At 35.4% G+C, this 19,119-nt stretch overlaps 1 protein-coding gene and 2 pseudogenes across 4 annotated transcripts; 1 reads left to right on the forward strand and 2 right to left on the reverse strand.

Annotated features, from left to right (window-relative positions):
- Positions 1 to 2,164: 2,164 nt before the first annotated feature.
- On the reverse strand, positions 2,165 to 5,163 carry LOC111304210 (protein SLENDER RICE1-LIKE 1 pseudogene; annotated as a pseudogene). The gene has a single exon (XR_016326726.1). The product of XR_016326726.1 is annotated as a protein SLENDER RICE1-LIKE 1 pseudogene (transcript).
- A 4,680-nt stretch (positions 5,164 to 9,843) lies between these two features.
- On the reverse strand, positions 9,844 to 11,769 carry LOC111303240 (GDP-fucose transporter 1 pseudogene; annotated as a pseudogene). Its single transcript, XR_016326727.1, has one exon. The product of XR_016326727.1 is annotated as a GDP-fucose transporter 1 pseudogene (transcript).
- Positions 11,770 to 12,323: 554 nt separating this feature from the next.
- On the forward strand, positions 12,324 to 17,149 carry LOC111303241 (Pentatricopeptide repeat (PPR-like) superfamily protein). Of its 2 annotated transcripts, XM_089742159.1 has the most exons (3): positions 12,324 to 14,690; positions 15,148 to 16,731; positions 16,848 to 17,149. In XM_089742159.1, the coding sequence occupies exon 1, from the start codon at positions 12,490 to 12,492 to the stop codon at positions 14,350 to 14,352; it is 1,863 nt and encodes a 620-aa protein (XP_089598285.1). In that variant the 5' UTR covers positions 12,324 to 12,489; the 3' UTR covers positions 14,353 to 14,690; positions 15,148 to 16,731; positions 16,848 to 17,149. The 2 variants fall into 2 exon arrangements, with proteins under 2 accessions (XP_089598285.1, XP_022755093.2); XM_022899358.2 differs by having other exon boundaries at positions 15,148 to 17,149.
- The last annotated feature ends 1,970 nt before the right edge of the window (positions 17,150 to 19,119 follow it).

Here is a 19,119-nt window from a genome sequence, read left to right on the forward strand (position 1 = left end):
GAGAAATTTTCCAGGACTTTTATCTAAATGGATGGATAAATTATTTTGCTCGTCAAAAGGCAGGCATGTCTTTTTCAATGTGCTAACAAGAGGTAATTCCTGTCAGAATTTTGTCCTTCTGAAAGCTATCTCACAAGAAAAAGTTACGCAAGTTTGGGCACGTGACTGGTGTCCTTCCATCGTTCTTTCTCTGTTTACCATACAATATAACATTCCCATTGGAGGATAACAATCATTAGGCAAAACTTTGGTAATAAACCAGGAAACCTGCTGTGAGGAAACATGCAAGCTGACTAAATCAGCTATGAAATCATGGACCAGCAAATCAAGTGGAGAAAATCTGCCGGACAGAGCCCATGATGAAGTAAACCAAGGGTCCCTCAAGGAAAATTGAGGTCTATAAAATTCTACTCTGGCAAGTAGCTATAAACCATTAGCTTCATGTTACACTGAGCAATGCATAAGTTAAATTAGCAATCATTTTGCTGATGATCACAGTACCTACAAGCAGGGTTTCTAAGCTGAAAAATCAATTACATTTCATTTCTGATACAACTGTTGAACAAATAGCAGCTGTCTTATGATTCAACGTAAATATCGATAGCTGAACAAGTTTATACTAATTGATATGAGCTGAAAAGAACATCACAATGTATACCAAACATCACAGTGTCCCTACCGTCTCCCAGATTCTCAACTCGAAAACTGAAACCAATGCAAAAATCCTTATCACTGACCCAAAACGCTGGAAAAAAAAAATTTGCCTGGTCACTTGGAAATATGAATGAATCTTCAAAGCATTCAACTACCCACAAGTTCTTTTGAGGCAAAGAGATGGTAAGCCAATTAATGGCTTCAAAAAGTTAACAATTTGAAGAGATGGAAGGTGAGGTGCCACCTATTGTATGGTCAAAATGATTGTTACAAGCTACTGTCATTGCATGTCTCAATCGACAAAGTTTGCTGTCTTAATTTCTCAATATATGTGAATAGTTCAACATCTTTGCCTTATGCAATCACGTGTAGGTGTATGATGGAATATTGTTGATTTTTCATCCTCCATCGATCGATGATAAGAAGCTGGAATCTAGACTTCTCAGCCTTTCCCGTTCAACCCATTTTCATTAATAGTTATCAAAGAAACTTTTGAAAATAAGAGTTGAGACCACAATCCAGAATAAAATAAAGTAGAATTTATAAGAGAATTTAGAATTTAATTTAACTGTTTCATATAATTATTATTAAAAGATAATATATTCAAATTTTAAATTTTAATACTTACGATTTTTTATTTTAGCCTCATGATACAAATTTTTTTTATAAAAAATCATTAAAAAAAAACAAGTTTAGAAATGTGAAAGAAAAATTTAACTATATATATTTATAAATGTGAGTTTATATTTGATACATTATCAATATATAAAGTTTATTTATTATCAATAAATCAAATAATGATAATTCATTAATGAAGTAAATCAAATTATTATAATTTATTAATGAATAAATTTTTTGAAAAAATTTTAATTTATGTATATTTAATTTATGGTTTAATATTTAAAAAAGACTTTTACCATTACTATCACTATGAAAGAAAAATTGGAAAATGTTAGAAGGTAAGAGAAAAGTTATGTAAAATGTTAAAAATGCTAATCTTTTAAAACGTGAAACACACCATTTGGGAAGTCTTTTTCACCTTTATATTTCTACCTTAGTCAAATAATTATTTGAATCAAGAAACTATTTTTTTCTTCTTTATTTATGTATGTAGTATAGTAAGTGATTTATTTAAATAAAAAGTACCACATTTTATGTATGTAGTATATATAAATTTCAAGAAATTGACCAAGTTTAGGTGTTGAAGCAGTGAGAAAATATGAGAGAGGAAAGTGAGAAAGAAAATATGTGGAGGGAAGAAATTGACACGTGAACATGCTGGAACCAGCATTTGTGGGCCCTTTTTGGCCCACTTTGATTTGGGAAGATCCGAACTATTAGCATGTGAAAGCCTATATTTCCACTCGGATCCAGGTTCTGTCCTCTCAGCAAAAAGAGTCAAGGCCTGACACGCTTCTTTGGGATCACCAATTTCCATTTTTGTACTACTAATAGATGTCTTTGTTTAAGAAACATCAAATCGTTTAGTAGCAGTAAAAGTGTTTTTTTTTTCTACCACAATTATTTCTTTTCATGGCAATGTTCTCTGATCAATGGTCTGCTGGAAATGGCGATCCAAAAACAGTTTTGTAACAACCCTGATCAAAACCATGATATGTTAACTTAGGTAGGTCTTAGTAGCTCAGCATTAGCAGTATCTCTTAGCTATGACTGTAGCTATTTAGCAAGTGAAGGGAACGGGACAATACAGTTTGCAGGGAAACACACAGGTCTCTCATGTGAGTGTTCTTCCTCTCTTTGCCATCTCTGAGTCTGGGGGATGTTGCTGTGTCTCATTATTTAGGTAAGGGGTCCCCCGTTGGATTAATTTCGTGCCTTGTATTTTGATTTGTTTCAGAAAACCCACATTCATCGATCATCACCTCCTTCTCTCATGATTTATCATCATGTCTGTCTCCCATGGTCTTTAAATATCTAATTCAAACATAATAATAATAATGAAGGAAGAATCAACCCTATTGGCCCCTCTCTTGTTTCTACCAAACATAACTCATCGCTAGCTTTCACTCAGTTGATTTCAAATAGTACTACCTTATTTAAAAATGAAGGAACAGAAAGCTTTGTTTAGCTTGGAAGATGCAGTGTATTATGTTTGGTTAACTGTCGGCTGATAGCCCGATACAGTGATCCTTATTTAAGCCACCCACCCATTGAAATAACAGTGGCAAAAAAAAAAAAAAGTAGCTATTGCTGTATATGGTTACTCTTTTTGCAGAAGGATTTGGCAGATTCAATGGCCTATCCATGTAGTGCCACAAATGCCTGCAGCACTCATCATCTCTTTGAGAAAAAACAAAGTCTGGTGGTTGGATGAGAGATTTGGATTCATGTTTGGTCACAAGCAGCACTCAAAACCTGAAAAAGGTCTCTGAACAAATTCCCCAGTTTAGAAAGTGTGCGATATCACTACCAGTGTGCTTCAGCCTTTGGCAACAACATAAATCCAGTCCACACACAATACACGTAGTATTTTATAAGTAATTAAAATACTATGAAACGTCTGGTAACAGATTTCTTGTCATGTAAAATCTTATTGAAAATATCACAGATGAAAGCTGTTAAAAAAAAAAAAAGACTTTCTAAAAATAACCAAATTACCCCAAATTTACCTCAAGGCTTTAGTTATTAGTTATTAATATTACTCTGCAGTCTTGCCTTCCTACGAGGATGTCTGATGATTATCACACGCCGGGAACATCAGCCGCTGCATCAGGCAAGGCATGCCAAGCCGAGGCTGCAATGAGAGGGTGGCTATGCCATCCCAGAGTCAAACACCCTTCATTTTCTTCGACCGAATACCCCTCCGCCGAGAACAAAGTCAATAACATGCTAGCTTGTTTAAACGCGCTGGACCCCAAATGTAATGGCCTTAACCCCGCTCCAGTCAACCGTGTCCTCCACTTAGCTAATGGCTCGTGTCTTTCCACTCTAGCCGACCCTTCACAGCTCACCACGTTGGTTATTTCCCTCTGGATGTATATCTCGGCTAAAGCTTTTTCCGGTTGAACTGTGCAAGCTTCTAAAGAATCGAACATCGTTGAATAATAATGAAGAGCTTCCGTGAACCGGTCCAGAAAACCGGGTTGGTTGTGGTTTGCTTCTTGTTCAACAACAGTCATAATTTTCGGGTTTAAGCTCCGGATCCAACTCAAAAACGTTTCGATAGTAGAATTCCCAGTCGAGTCGGATCCGAGTAAGCGGTGAAGCTGCATGATTGAGTTAACAGCCACAGCTTCTTTTGGATTCACCTGAAGCATCCACGGCTTAAAGTCTTCGAGCCTGGAAGCTGCGACTCCACGGAAGGCGAAATGGACGTTGACTGACCGAGCCAACTCGGCGAGTCGGAAACCGATTTCGCGAAGCGAATCACGGCCATCTGGCGATGGCGGTCCAATGCCTGTCAAACGAAGTACAGGAGGTCCACCGGGACGTAGAGCGAGGGCTTGTATCAAAGCTGGCCATTGTAAGCCGTGCATCAAATTGAAATCCACCACGTGGACGCAATCGTGACCGTCTAAAGCTTCGAGAATCGCCTGATTGGCCGTGAAGTGAGCGAATTTCAAGTATGGACACGCTTCGTAAAAATGATGATACAAAATTTCGTTCTCATAACCGGAGCCACCGTTAATAAAGACGCCGCCAATTCCTTGGAAAATACGACGGCTCAATGCGTCGATAAAATGACCAGCAACTTTACCGATACCGCAAACGGTGTTGACACGTGTCAGTAACCCTTGCATGTCGTCGATCAATGAAGTAGCCAATGAGAGGTCTCCACGTTGGACGCACTCCGCACACGTCATCAACATGTGGACCAGCATTATGCCGGAATCTTCTTCCATGGCTGTTACAACCGTCAACTGATGATTCAAACTTTGTTGCTCGTAAGAAATATTCTGGTGCACCTGCGGCATATGATGTTCATTGGAGGTCCACGCATTTTTTATCGCCGTCTTATTGGTTACAGGATCCATGATGAATTCGGATGGGCAAGTAGGAGGTTGAGCGAACTCGGATAGCAGCGAGTCGACCCAGGAGGTGATATCGGAAGGGTTATAGTAGCTATGGGTAGCATCGGAAGAGAGTTGAGAGGAATCTGCGAGGGAATTAACCGTGGCCGTTTCGAGTCGTTCAAGTTGCTGAGCTACTTTTCGCAGTTCGGATGACCGGACTTTGTATCCAGCTCCAGGAAGTAGCCCATCGATATCCTGCTGCTGAGGCGGCAGCCGTGGTTTGGAGGACGATGATGATGAGCTGCCACTGTTACTCCCCGTTGACATGGCGGAGTCGTGCAATACCATGATTCAAATTTCTTTTCCTTTATTGTTACTAAAAGAAATTAAAGTTCGACAATAATCATATAATAGCTAGACTATCATGCCCAGATTTTGGCGAGAGAGAGAAAGAGAAAGAGTAAGAGAGCAAAGAAATGAATGAAAAAGAGGCGTTTAAAAAGAAGAGCTTTTGAGCTGCGGGAAAGGAAAAGTAGGAGATTGAGGGGATGACGTGTATCCATCTTTTAGACAATGATTTTTGCTGTCACCATCTTTTCTTTTTTTTTTCTTTTTTTTTTTTTTTACATTTTAATTTCGCTAATTATTAACATTTAGTCAAACAAGTGGTAATCTTTGGGAGAAAAAAAGGTGGTTTCTATTTTTTTTAAAGAAAATTTGTTCTACATTAAAAATAAAATTATGATAAGAAGTGAAATGTCATAAGTCGATCAAGAAGAAAATTTTAATTAAATATTAAAATAATATTAAAAAAAGGGAAGGATAGGTTATTTTATTATTAATCTTGAAAATGATCTTTTAACCGCATTGAAAGATTGATTAAAAAAGAAAAGAAAAGGAAGGATTCATAAACTTTTGTCGATCCACAATTATGAAGATAAATCTAATTTTCTATTATTTTTCCATTGAGAAAAAACTAGATGGACTGAAATCCGAATAGGGCACATTCACAATGACATTATTTATAATTCCGTACAATTTTAAGGCTATTATCTTTTAATGTTTGTATTATACGTGTTTATCGAATATAATTAAGTTCGGTTCAATTTAATAATTTATTCTTAAATTTTTTTTAAGTTTTTTATATTTATTTTTTAAAAATTTTAAAAATGATATCTTTTTATTTAATTTTTAATTTTTTATTAAATTTTAAAACGTAAATATCTTAATATATTTTTTTGAGGTTCACACTATAATAAAATATATTTATCTTTTGCATACTATATATTTTATATAATTTGGACCAAACTAAGTCAAAATTATTAGAGTTACAATCAAATCAAGTTTTTAAATAAACGTATTTTTTCTATCCAAGTAGATTCAATGAACTTAATATTTTTGTCCAATTCTTAGGATGAGGTTTTGAATTTAGAGCAAATAGCTTCAACCTAATAACTTGATTCTTAATCGGATCAAATATATTATATTTTCTTTTATCATTTAGTACCATCATTGTTCATTATCGAACATTGCGAAACCTAATTTATTATCATGACATGGCTTGAATTGGCGAAAAACTTTTGTTAGTATTATTGAGTAAAACTCTTATGATAAGTACATTAAAATTTAGTAACCATTATTATATATAATAATAATGTAAAACCAATGGCGATACATGTCAATGCCATGACATTGAAAAGGAGGAGCTAACATATTCTCTCTGTCTCATCCCATGAATTAGGAAGTTTAAAAAAAAAGTACAATAAGTTGCAATTAGAGAGACAAAGAGTGAGTGTGAAAGAGGGAATTTGGATGTTTAAAAACAGGTAATTGTTCATTGAGCACGAAAACAGATTACATGAAAAGTTGTTCATTTAGAATCACTTAAAAACTATTTTACGAATCATTCAAAGTACACGAGTTTGTAAAATTTTGAAACCCTTTGCATGAGAAGAGAACACAAGAAAGTTAATGAGATCCAGGCCAAAGGAAAACCCAAGATTTTGCAATGGTTAAAAAGTTTTTTTTGAGTGGATCCCTCCACCATCCATAAAAAAAAGGGCATAGCTGTTATGTGGTCTAGTAGAAAACATGGAATTTGGGAGCAGTTAGCAAAACCCAAAATGCTCAAATTTGAGAGCTAAAAATAGGGGGAAAAAGGAGAGAGAGAGAGAGAGAGAGAGAACAGAGAAGTGTGTTTTTTTTAGTATCAATCAACACAAAAGCAACCAAAAAAAAGAATGGGGACCCATTTTTGCCCTTTATGTTGTGGATGGACGGCTGGCTGTGGCATGTGGGTTTGAAGAAATGAAAGGGAGGGAATTGGGACCAGCATTTTCCTCAAGAGAACATGTTGTGTATAGAAGAGACCTAAATTGTGTGTCCCATTCCATTCTTTTAGCTGAAACCGTCACGTTACAGCACCTGTAATGTTATTGGCAACATGATTCATGAAAGAGAGAGAAAGAAAGCAAAACTCAAGTAAAACGTGTCTTTTGGCTCGGATAATCACCAACCTTCTTACTGAATTCTGTAATTGATTCCCAATTTGTTAATACAATTTTCTTTGCTTCTTTTTGTTTTTGGTGTGTGGTAATACCATTTTCATGCATCCATGCATATCATCATACCATTCTTTTTTACTGCAATTGTCATGTGCAAGTGCATCAATTTCATATGTAAACCGCATATTGGTCAAGTGGCCAACTAGCTGTCATAAGCCAATTAACTAGATATCAAGAGTTTTCAATGGTGAATATGAAAATATACAGATCCCCATCAATGTTTAACAAAGATGATGTATGACATCAAGGTTACCTAATAAAGGATGTAAAATCTTGTATTATTTAATGACACCAGAAAAAGATTGCTCACCAAGTCAACATGAAGAACAGAAAGAAAGCTATATCTACGTATAAAAATTGAGCAAAGTACATATACCTTAGTAAGTTATGTTTTTCTCTCATCCATGAGGCAATTAAAGTTCTTAAACAGGGCAACTGATTATACCAAAAAGCATAATTTAACCATTTTTTTCCCTTCCAAATAGAAGTTTCAAAGATTAAATGCATCTTTCCTAGGAGCAGTTCATAGGAGAATTGCCATTTTAAAATAGATGGAATCTTGCAATCTGATCTGGGTTTTTAGAACTAGTCATGACAATCCCTAGTTTCTTACATATACACTTTAGGCCCATCCTAGAAGAGTGTGGAAGGAACTAGAGAAATACAAATAATATAGCAAGCTATGGGCTTGCCCATTTCAATGAACTGTTTATATATCCTAGTTTTGAACCCCATGAAAACATCAGAATTGTAATTTTAATGCACTGTTTGTTATACGAGTTAACAGAGGGCATAATTCAGGATTTGTTTCTTGAAAGACAGGATTTGTAGAGATGCATAGAAGCCAGAAACTATATATATTAATTAATTATTCATCTTTTATTTCATATATTTTTTGTTGGAGAATATAATTCATCATTCTAACTTTCCCTCTTATCAGAAACAAAAGAGATTTAGTAACTAAAGACAAAAAATATGCAAAGCTCCATCTCGCCAACTAACATAAATTTCATGACCAGCTTGGAGTTTCATCTTCTTAATCATAGCTGAGATTCCAGTGAGAAAATAGCCATAACCAGCGCTCCTCAGGTACACCTCGAAGCAATTACCAGTTTTGACGTCGGCCGCCACAATTTCCACAGACCCTTCAGCTGTACCAAGGATGTCAATCTGTTGTGATGTCAAATTTGGTTTGATGATGGTGTCGACGTCGTTCTTCTGTAAATACAATCGTCTATTACGAACTTCACTTTCAGAAACTAATTTCTTGAAGTAGGCTTCCACATTGTTACTACCACAACTTGAATTAGCAGGTGATGCTTCCATGTTATCTCAAGGGTTTTACTTAGGCAATTGAGAAAAAGAAATAGATTGTTTCGAATATGTTTTTTTCGTCGCTATGTTCATTATACGTAGTAGCAAAGGGCGTTAATTTTTCATTAATATTATGCTTCAATGCTTATTTATGTTAACATAATATTATGCAAGATATTGTAATTATGTAATCAAATATAATATTAGAAATTATGATCTTATAATTAAAATAATAACTAAGATTATAATACGATTAAGATATCGATTGATTTTTTAATTAATTAGTAAGTGTTTTATATATACAAATAAGACAATCTATAGTCAATACAAAATTTATTTCATATATTTAAGAGCAAAGGCATGTTTATTTTATTTTATAATTTAAAAAAAATATTGTTTAAGCAACTTGCACTGAGTTTGCTTGGAGCTGTCTTATATCGTCAATTAAAGTCATTTCAAAGTCTATGTAGCAGTCTCTGCTTCTTTTGGATTTTGAAATAAAATTCAGTTATCCAAAATAAAAAAAAAAAATGTAATTTCACGGTCTTGTTATTGAAAATATTAATAAAATTGATGAGTTTTATTCTCAATTATTTTACCAATCAAGTGTTAGTGATTGAAAATTGATATATTGGTACGTTCAAAATGTTGAGAAGTGATGGAATTTGATCATACTTATAACAATCTATAATCATTAAAAAGTTATGCCACAATATTGATTTATAGGTACGTTCGCAAGCAAAGGACTTTAGAACTTTGCCACCATTATCAGGTTTATCCTCAAAGAGTACCTCAATCTCTGCGACGGTTTGACCTTTTGTTTCAGGCAATAAAAAGTAGAAGAAAATGGTAGTCAATGCCATAATCCCAGCATGACAGAAGAAAACTCCAGCAACGGTAATCTTGCTTGCCATGGTTAGGAAGGTCATGGCCACAGCACAAACCAAACCTGAAATTCTGGGATAATGTCATAAATATTTCATTATAGTTGAGGTATTACATTAAAAATTTTAATGTTTAGATACCATATTGAACATTTGCTCAAAGTTTAGGGACCATTCATGACATTATCACAAGAATGAAAGGTCAGCACAAACAGCAATTATTCACAACTCAACCCCCAAGGTAGCTTTAGGGTCATTTTCTACAAGAAATTTTGATCCCAAGCCTAACCATACCAAAGAAGCAACCATCCCAACAGTTCCTACGGATAGTAGTGATCGCCTTCCAAACCGATCTAAGAAAAGAGCAGAAACCAGAACAAAGAATGTCTTGCTAAGTTCCATGATTACTGACTCTAAACCAAGATCACCAGAATATTTATGAACAAAGGAAAGTAAAGAAGAAACAACAAAATACATATTCCTCAACTGTGGTAAGCCAAAGACCATAACTAGAATGCCACCATAACAAAATACATATTCCTCACTAGTACTTGAGGCAACAAAGAATGCCACAATATTGTCAATTATTAATCCAAAGCATAATGATTTATAAATCATCAAAATGCTAAATGGCTAACCATGTTTAAATTCTATATATGGGATTGTGAGATCTACAAGGTATTTTCATAATTAGGGATACTAGAGATTCATACATCCCAACAGTTTTCAGTGACTAAAACCATGAAAAATGAGAAATAATATTGGTCACACAGAAGCATGTTTACCAGAAACACTCTTATCTTGATTTTCTTCATCATCATCATCATCATCATTCTCATTCTCATCAACTGTCTGCCTGGATGCTGTTGACTCACGTGGCGGTCCAGTAACTGACTGCTGATAAAGAACCCCTCCAGCCAATGTGAAGAGGAGGCAAACCAAACCAAAAGGAGTAGCATGCTTATCCCAAATCAATACATTGATCACAACTGTAAGAAACTTATTAACCACACCAGTCACAGTAAATGCTGTGGCCGAGATTGCCCTCCTAGCCGCAAACCCAAAGAAACTAATGAGCAAACCAAACAAGCACGACAAAGATACTGCAGTAAATGTCACAGGTTCAAACCAATTCCCAGCATTGGCTACCAAAGCTGCAAACACCTCTCTGTATTCTCCAGTCAAAACCCAAAATATAGGTGCCATCGTCAACGATAACAAGTTATTGTACAACACAAAACCCCAAGTGTTCAACCCAAGATTCATCACCATATGCTTAATATAAACCATCTCAGTAGTAATTGTCACCAAATATGCAAACGCCCATGAATATGCAGTCAAAGTAAATGCTGAATCAGTAGCCACATACCCAACAGCACCACCCAGAATGATCAACAGAGACAAAAATGTTAGCTTTGACGGGCACGGTTGCCTCCTAAAGGTTGTATCAGCGACAGCAACCAAAAGGGGTGTCAAGGATCTAAACACTATAAAAGTATCCACATTCGCATGACGCAAAAGATTGGTGTTTGTGAAGATTGCAAGGTAAAAGACAAGAGCAGCAGGCAAAAACTTCTTGGCAATATCCAATGTGAAAGGATCATGATGTAAAAACCCAAACTTGCCCAAAACCCAGACCCCTAAAGCAGAAGTTAAGTATTGCAATGCAGTTAATAAACCTGGGTAGTTGAATTTGGTTATTGCAAATTTGTTGATAACAGCAAGTAAGCTTGAACAAAGTGCATAACCAACTACCAAACTGCTTGTAGCATAGTATTGCCTGGTGGAATCAAATCTAATTGCTGACATTTTTTCCGGGAGGATTCCGATTTTACGTTAAAAATAACAAATACCCAATGTTGAAATTAGTAGATCTTAAAAAAAATTGACAATGGCAGATGCATTAGTGGAAATTATAACAGGATGTGAACTAAAAAAAGGACTTCATGGGAAGAAATGGGGATTTGGGTATTTTAGAGTTTTATACGATCTAACAAATTAAATGAAAGGAAAAGCAGATTTAAAAGTCTAACAAAGAAATTAAAACATCTATAATGGAAACAGAGTAGTCACCGACATAGAACAAGAACAGGGAGATCTTGGAGAAGCAGAGATCGAAACGAATCGTTGTGGAAGAGCTAAGGCGAGGCTTTTGAAGAGGTGAAAGCTGAGTGGCTTGGTAGAGCCGTAGGAATTTACCATAAAACAAAATCGCGTGTCTTATTTGGTAACAGGGACAGCGAGCGAGCCAGTGCTTTCCCACGGCTATACGTTTGCAATAAAAATCGAAGGGAAGGACGGGTTCAGAGCGCAGACTTCATCAGAGTGCTTTTGAACGCCTATACGACAGCGTCTTGAAAGGACAATGATTCAATGATCAATGTTGCAACTGGCTTTTACGGGCTTGGGTGTGCAGACCACTTTATAGGAATTAGAATGGCCCACACTCGAGCTTTTGCAAGGCTTGAGTTTTGCCCCACAAGTATAGCAGGCTTGATATGGCTCATTTAAACAAAAGGGTTAAGGTGGAGGAAAACTTGAAACGTCGGATCAGATTTGATTTTTTTAAATATTAGATAATATTATAAATTTTTAAAATTTAAATTAAATTTTTATATAATTTGAATAGAATTTTGTTGATTTAGTTTGGTGTTATTTATCGGTATATTAAATTTAATTTTTTTATTTTGATATATTATTTTAATATAAAATTTTAATATATATATAAATAAATTTTGATATAAAATTATCATTTTTATTTTATAAAATTTAAAATATATATAATTTGAATTTCTTTGTAATTTTTCATCTCTCACTTCGTAATTTAATTAAAATTTAATATATATATTTAATATTTAAATTTAATTCGAAGTAAATAAAAAAATTATCTAAATTAAATTGAATATTGCAATTTCGAAGCAATGTTTTATTTTTTCGATTTTTTTCTCTGCTGGGAACAAATGTCAACTCGGCATCTTCTCGTTGATAGAGAAGGGGGAAGGGCAGCAACACCACTGCGAAGTAAGGTATTGTCCCCTGCAACAATGAGAAACAAAAATTTGGGCCCTGACTTCTAACAAACGCAAACATATAACGTGAATGATGCTCCTTCAACATCAGCTTCAGTTATTTTACCTCATTTCCCGCCATTACATTTTATCAAAGCCACGCCTGTTCTCGTTTCACTGTCCACTAACCAAACAATCATGCATCTCTCGTCTCAAAAACTGCAAATCCTTGAACCACCTTAAGCAAATCCAAGCCCAAACCTTCGTACTTGGCCTGCACCAAGACAGCCACACTCTCAACAAGCTCATAGCTTTTTGTACGGACCCATCTCTTGGAAACTTCCAATACGCTGAAAGAATCTTCAATCTCATTCAATACCCATCTTTGTTTATATACAATGTGATGATCAAGACGTTTGTGAAAAAGGGTAGTCATAAAAATGCAATCTTGGTCTTTCAGAAGCTCAGGGAACAAGGTTTGCAGCCTGATAATTTTACCTACCCTTTTGTTTTTAAGGCGGTTGGAAGCTTGGGAGAGGTTTTTGAAGGTGAAAAGATTCATGGGTTGGTGGCAAAATCTGGGCTTGAATTTGATGCTTATGTCATTAATTCTCTTATAGATATGTATGTTCAAGTGGGTCTGGTGCCTTATTCAAAGAAGTTGTTTGATGAAATGCCTGATAGAGATGTGGTTACCTGGAATGTGTTGATTTCTGCGTTGGTTAAGTGTGGGAAGTTTGAAGATGCTGTGAATATTTTTGGATTGATGAGAAAAGAGGGTCTGGTTAAGCCTAATGAGGCTACAATTGTTAGTACTCTTTCAGCTTGCACGGCATTGGGTAGATTGGAACTTGGCAAGGACATTGACCGTTTTGTAGGTGAGGAACTTGAATTGACTAGTATAATAGGGAATGCTTTGTTAGACCTGTATTGTAAGTGTGGTTGTCTAGATATCGCTAGGAAAATTTTTGATGAGATGCCGAGTAAGAATGTTAATTGTTGGACTAGTATGGTGTCTGGCTATGTAAACTCTGGTCAGCTGGACGAAGCTAGACAGTTTTTTGAGAGAAGTCCAGTTAGGGATGTAGTTCTTTGGACAGCTATGATTAATGGTTATGTGCAGCTCAACCGTTTTCACGAGGCAGTGGAACTTTTTCAAGAAATGCAGATTCAAAGGGTCAAACCAGATAAGTTTGTTGTGGTTTCTCTCCTATCAGGTTGTGCTCAGTTGGGAGCTCTCGAGCAAGGGAAATGGCTTCATGGATACCTTACTGAAAATAGAATTGTTGTAGACATTGTGGTTGGTACTGCTCTTATAGAAATGTATGCAAAGTGTGGGTGCATAGAGAAAGCTTTGGGGATTTTCTATGGGTTGAGTGAAAGGGATACTGCCTCTTGGACTTCAATTATATGTGGGCTTGCAGTTAATGGGGAGACAAGCAAGGCACTTGAGTTATTCTGGGAAATGAAACAAACTAAAGAAAAACCTGATCATATCACCTTTATTGGTGTTTTAAGTGCTTGTAATCATGGAGGATTGGTTGAAGAAGGTCGGAGGGTTTTTGATTCCATGTCAAAAGTGTATCAGATTGAGCCAAAGTTGGAACACTATGCTTGTCTAATTGACCTACTTGGTCGAGCTGGACTGTTAGCTGAAGTAGAGAAGTTGATAGATGATATACCAAGGAAAGGTGGTGAAAACATTGTGCCACTTTATGGTTCCTTGCTTAGTGCTTGCAGGACCTATGGCAATGTTGAGATGGGAGAACGGATGGCTCGACGGCTAGTAGAAATTGAATCAAGTGATTCCAGTATTCATACACTTCTGGCCAACATCTATGCCTCTGCTGATAGATGGGAAAGTGTAACAAAGGTTAGAGCAAATATGAAAGATCTTGGAGTCAGAAAGGTGCCTGGCTGTAGCTCAATCAAAGTGAATGGTGAAATAACTTGAAAATGAAACAGTCTCTTGAGCATATACAGCCTCAATAGGGGATTGCATTGGCATTTCTGGAATTTCCGGAAGTTGCTTAATGCTATTTTTTGCTTAGCTAGGGAAGAAGCATGAATGGATTCTTAAAATATTTGCTAGTAGAGGAATCAAGTTGCTTTTACATCAAATTTTGCAAGAAGAGGCAATTGAACTGCTGGTTGGGTATCTTGTTCAAGCAGGTTTTCAGTATTCTGAGCAAGTTGCAACATTTCTTCGGTGACAAAGGAGAAAATAAATGTTAAGCACACTTAAATTTGTTCAAAGAGGAGTCTATGGAGGCCGCCACATCATCCAACAAGGTTGGATCCAACAGAATCGTTTCATGATCTTGTTAAAATTTTGTATCAGATATAGAAGTTAGTTATCACCTCAATATTACAAAAAATTATGAGTTTACATTTGTCAATTAACTCTGTGCAGACAATTGCATATTGTTCATATTCTTAAGACTATCTCTTTATCCCCTTTATTTAAAAATTTTAAAAGAGTCAAATTTCCTTCTCTCATTCAGTTTACTTCTTAAATGGACAAGTATGGAAAACTGGGTTTTCCAGCATGTTCCATTCACTGGGTATACTCCCTTAGCAAGGTGAGTTTTGACTGAAATCTGAAAACTATTGTTTAACGAGTACCATTTGGGTCTAGTATTAACAGGGAAATCTATATTGAAAACATATTTTTGTTAGGACCTTTTGGCAAATATCATAAGAGTTCATGGCTTATCTTATTGTTTGCTTATGAATTTTTTTTTTTCAGGGTTATGTACTTATACTCATTGAATTGCTAATATTCATGGATCTCTTAACAATTACTGGCCTTTCGAGGCAGGTATCTTTCTCCTTTCTGCTAATATGAATTTTAAGATAAGTTTTGTAGTTGCAATTTCTTTAGTAATATTTGTACTTTAGTCTTTGAAATTAATTCTCTGCAATTGATAATAGCTATATGGCACTAGGATTCATCTACATAGCTTACCTTTCTTGTTTATTTCTAAAAAATTGTATTGCCTAGGTCTAATACATTCCTGTTTTATCTTGCTTCATGATTTCAAGGCCGATGCCCTAGTATAATGGGGAATTCATTAAAAAAGTACTTTCGCCGGCATGGCCTGCTAGGATTGGCCACCCTGATAAGGTCTTGCTAGATGGAAATTAACTCAATTTTTAAGCTCCATTTGAGTTGCAGTCTTGCTGGGTTTAGTATTCCCATTGCAACAATATAATATCCCTTCCGCCTTGCAATGACGTAATAAGTTCAATTTGAAGTGATTATTACATGTGAATTTTTAATCTTTGGGCCCCATCAGACTAGTAATTAATTTGCTCTATGTTTACTGGCTTGACTGATTGTATACCATAACAGCAACAGACAAGAAAACATTCTCCTCAAGAAGTGGGTTATGCTTAAGAACAAAACTGATTCTATCAAACACAAACTGCAATAATATTATTTAATTTCTCCCACTACTACCTAAACAAAGTTCTTGAGTTAGTTAATAATATAGTGACGACCACCTATCCTTATCATAAACATAATAACATGATTAGAATTTGTTGCTGGTTGCTAAAGTAACAATGTTGATGATCCTTATAAACCCACCAGCATAAGGTGCTTTAAATCTGCCCATTGGGGCCACTCATGTATATACTGATAGACATTACATTACTCCATAATAGAACTGAAAAAATTTTGGGGTACCCCATGATTAGGGTTTTGATGCTGTTAAGAATGAATGGCATAATGACTAGCTAATTATCTATTCATGCTGCTGGAGCATAATCATAGCTGCCATCATCATCATTATTATCACTCTCAAGAGATGCTGCAGGGGCATAGTCATAGTCTCCATCATCACCATTTCCTTCTACGCATGCTGCTGGACCATAGTCATATCCATCATTGCTATCATCGTCTCCATCTGCATGCTTCTTGTACCATGAGGCAACAACCATGGAAATAGGCGAGATTTTCATTCTACTGCTTCTAGAGCAAAGGAGGAATAAGAATTAAAAATGTGACTGGAACTTTGATTTATTTCCAAGGCCTTTGACCTGCAGAATAACAAAATGAATGGAGCTCGTCAGCTGGTCTAACTGTGGATTGTTTTGTGATTGAATTAGTAAATCCGTAACCTGTTTTGAGTTTGACGGGTTGTCAGAAGTGATTATATAGACAGTGATCTTAGAAGAGATGATGGATGGCCTCTTTCTGCCACAAGGCAAGCACGTGAGGAGTGTGGAATAAAGATCAAAGGTTGTGCTGCCTTGTGCAAAGACCAAATGCGGAGCCTAGGTAGGGATACATGGTCCAGCCACCTAAGCTGACAATTCAGCCTTTGAGGTATAGTAAAGCCATCTTTGGTTGGGTGTACACATGTGTCAAGTTTAAGATCTTTTGGCTAGTGGCCATACACACTGAAAAATCATGTGGCTGATTTCGCATCATATGTTTTACAGTGAGGCTTATTATCTTCTGCATGTGGTTGGAACTAGCCAAATAGTGGTGGCATCATCATGGAAACTCCTTGGCGTCCATCAGTGATCACATTTTTCTCAACATGTTCAGTTGGACGACAGATTAATGTCTCCCCTCGAAATATATGCACAATATTTTTGTATTAGTTGCTAGCTACGGTCTTCATACTGGAAAGTAAGCGTTGGATACCGTATAAAAAAACGTATAAAACATAAGAAAATGTTATACGTTACAGTATAATATATTTGTCCAATAACATCTCAGTAGCATATGAATTATATTATCATCAGTGTGGCCTTATTTTCACACTTTATTTTTTTTACACAAATTAATCAAATTTAATTACTTAGATTTAAAAGTTGACTTATTCACACGTTAAATAAACTAAAACATACGTAAAAGTAGATATTAATTAACAATTAAATAATTAGGATTGCATAAGCAGTCTTGTTGAAGTCATCAATCAAAGTGATTCAAAAATATCTTTCCTGGTGAGTTGATTAATTTCTTTGACGTTTCTTTTGACTCTACGATTTTAGAGGATAAAGGTCCATCCATAGATTAATAGTCGATCCTCAACACGTGCAAATTCTTCTCCTCTTATTTTTTCTAAATTTTTATTTCTTTTATAAAAATAAAAAAAAATCCTTATCTGTATTCGCATTATAAAAATTAGTCCCAACGTGACATAAGATTAAGATTACCTCATGCATGCTACATAAAAACCCTTGTTAATTAGGTAGGACTAAATAAAGTGACCTTAATTATAGTATTAATAAAAAAACAACATCAAAAACACACCATAGACAATGGAGCAAGCAAGATTACTGCACTACTACGTACTAACTAGGGTTTTAGAGCACTCTAAGACTAGCTAGGATTTTGATAAGATGTTAATAATCCCTAAGCTGCCGCAGCAAAATCATAACTATTACCGTCATCATCATTCCCGTCACCATCGGCTGATGCGGCTGGAGCATGACCATAGCCGCTATGGCCTTTGGCCATTGACTTTGAGTTAGAACGTGTATCCAAGATAACGAACTTTATCATTATCATCATCGTCATCATGCATGGTCATGCTCATGTTTGAGCAGCTTCTAAACCTTTTAATATTATTGGAAGATACATGTGTTTACTCTTCTTCTTCTTCTTCTTCTTAGACTTGAAGTTGAAGGGGCAGTGATGACTTAGGAAGGAGATTTTAATTTGGTTTGCTTGAGGGGGATCGAGAGGATTATATATAGAGAGAAAACATGAGGCATGCCCCGTGGGGGGTCATGGAAGAAGATATTTGGATCGTGTGAAGCTGGTGACAAAAGTGCCACGTAAAATCCTAGGTGGCTTCGTAGCAAAAACAAGTTTACATTAATATGAAGAATATGCAATGAATAAATGCAACAAAATGGTTTATTCTGTCTGGTTTTTTTTTTTTTTTTTGTTGATTTAAGTGGAAGCTACTTTATGTCTTTATTCGTCGGGAACGTGGAGGAAAAAGGTTATATGTTGGGTAGAGCATAATAATAGATTTAGAAATTTCTTTTGCATTCACTTGTAATATATAAAAAAATTATTAATGAATTTATCAATTTAGTCGATAAAAAATGTGTTTATAAAAAAAATTTTATGCGAAGAAAATTTTTCTTTTAAAATTTTTTATTTTCTAATATTTAGATGTCCATAAAAATTTTAGAGGTATCCCTCAAAAGCTAAATCCACCCTACCAGTGCACATTAAAATCTCAAGGATATTTATACATGAAAAGTCCTTTATTATTATTATTATTATTTTTTGGCCTCAGTCCTTTATTACTTTTGTTGTGTCTTTCCAGCCAAGTTGTCCCTTTTCTAAATTTGAAATCTTGGCAAATCTCTTGCTTGGAAAATCAGCTTAATTGAATGAGAGTAGTTTAATTAGTTTATATTTGTGATTCTGCCCATCTTATACTAGGGTTTATATATATATATATATTTGCAGCAGCTGATTTATAAGACTCCTGACCTGGAGAAACCCAGGTATCTGATACTGAAGAGGACTGTAAACTATGAGGTTGTATTATTCTTCTTTTCCTTTGTTTTTTCTTCTGATTTTTGGAATAAAATCTGTTCTGCTTCCATGAACATTTGGTCTTCCTGGTATATATGCAATTGTGATTGTATTAGTATGCCCAAGACAAAATGTTTTACACAATGATGGTGTGCTGGCTTCTGGGCCTAGATAAATAAACTCATTCCCTTCTGGTTTTATAACAAT

This window comes from Durio zibethinus, chromosome 13 (assembly GCF_047325235.1).
Source record: "Durio zibethinus cultivar Kanyao isolate XHJ-2024 chromosome 13, ASM4732523v1, whole genome shotgun sequence".
In the NCBI taxonomy this organism is placed as follows: Eukaryota; Viridiplantae; Streptophyta; class Magnoliopsida; order Malvales; family Malvaceae; genus Durio; species Durio zibethinus.

Bases quoted from the DNA above. Each gene is read 5' to 3' on its own strand.
- LOC111303241 (XM_022899358.2), top strand. From the start codon at position 12,490: ATGATGCTCCTTCAACATCAGCTTCAGTTATTTTACCTCATTTCCCGC.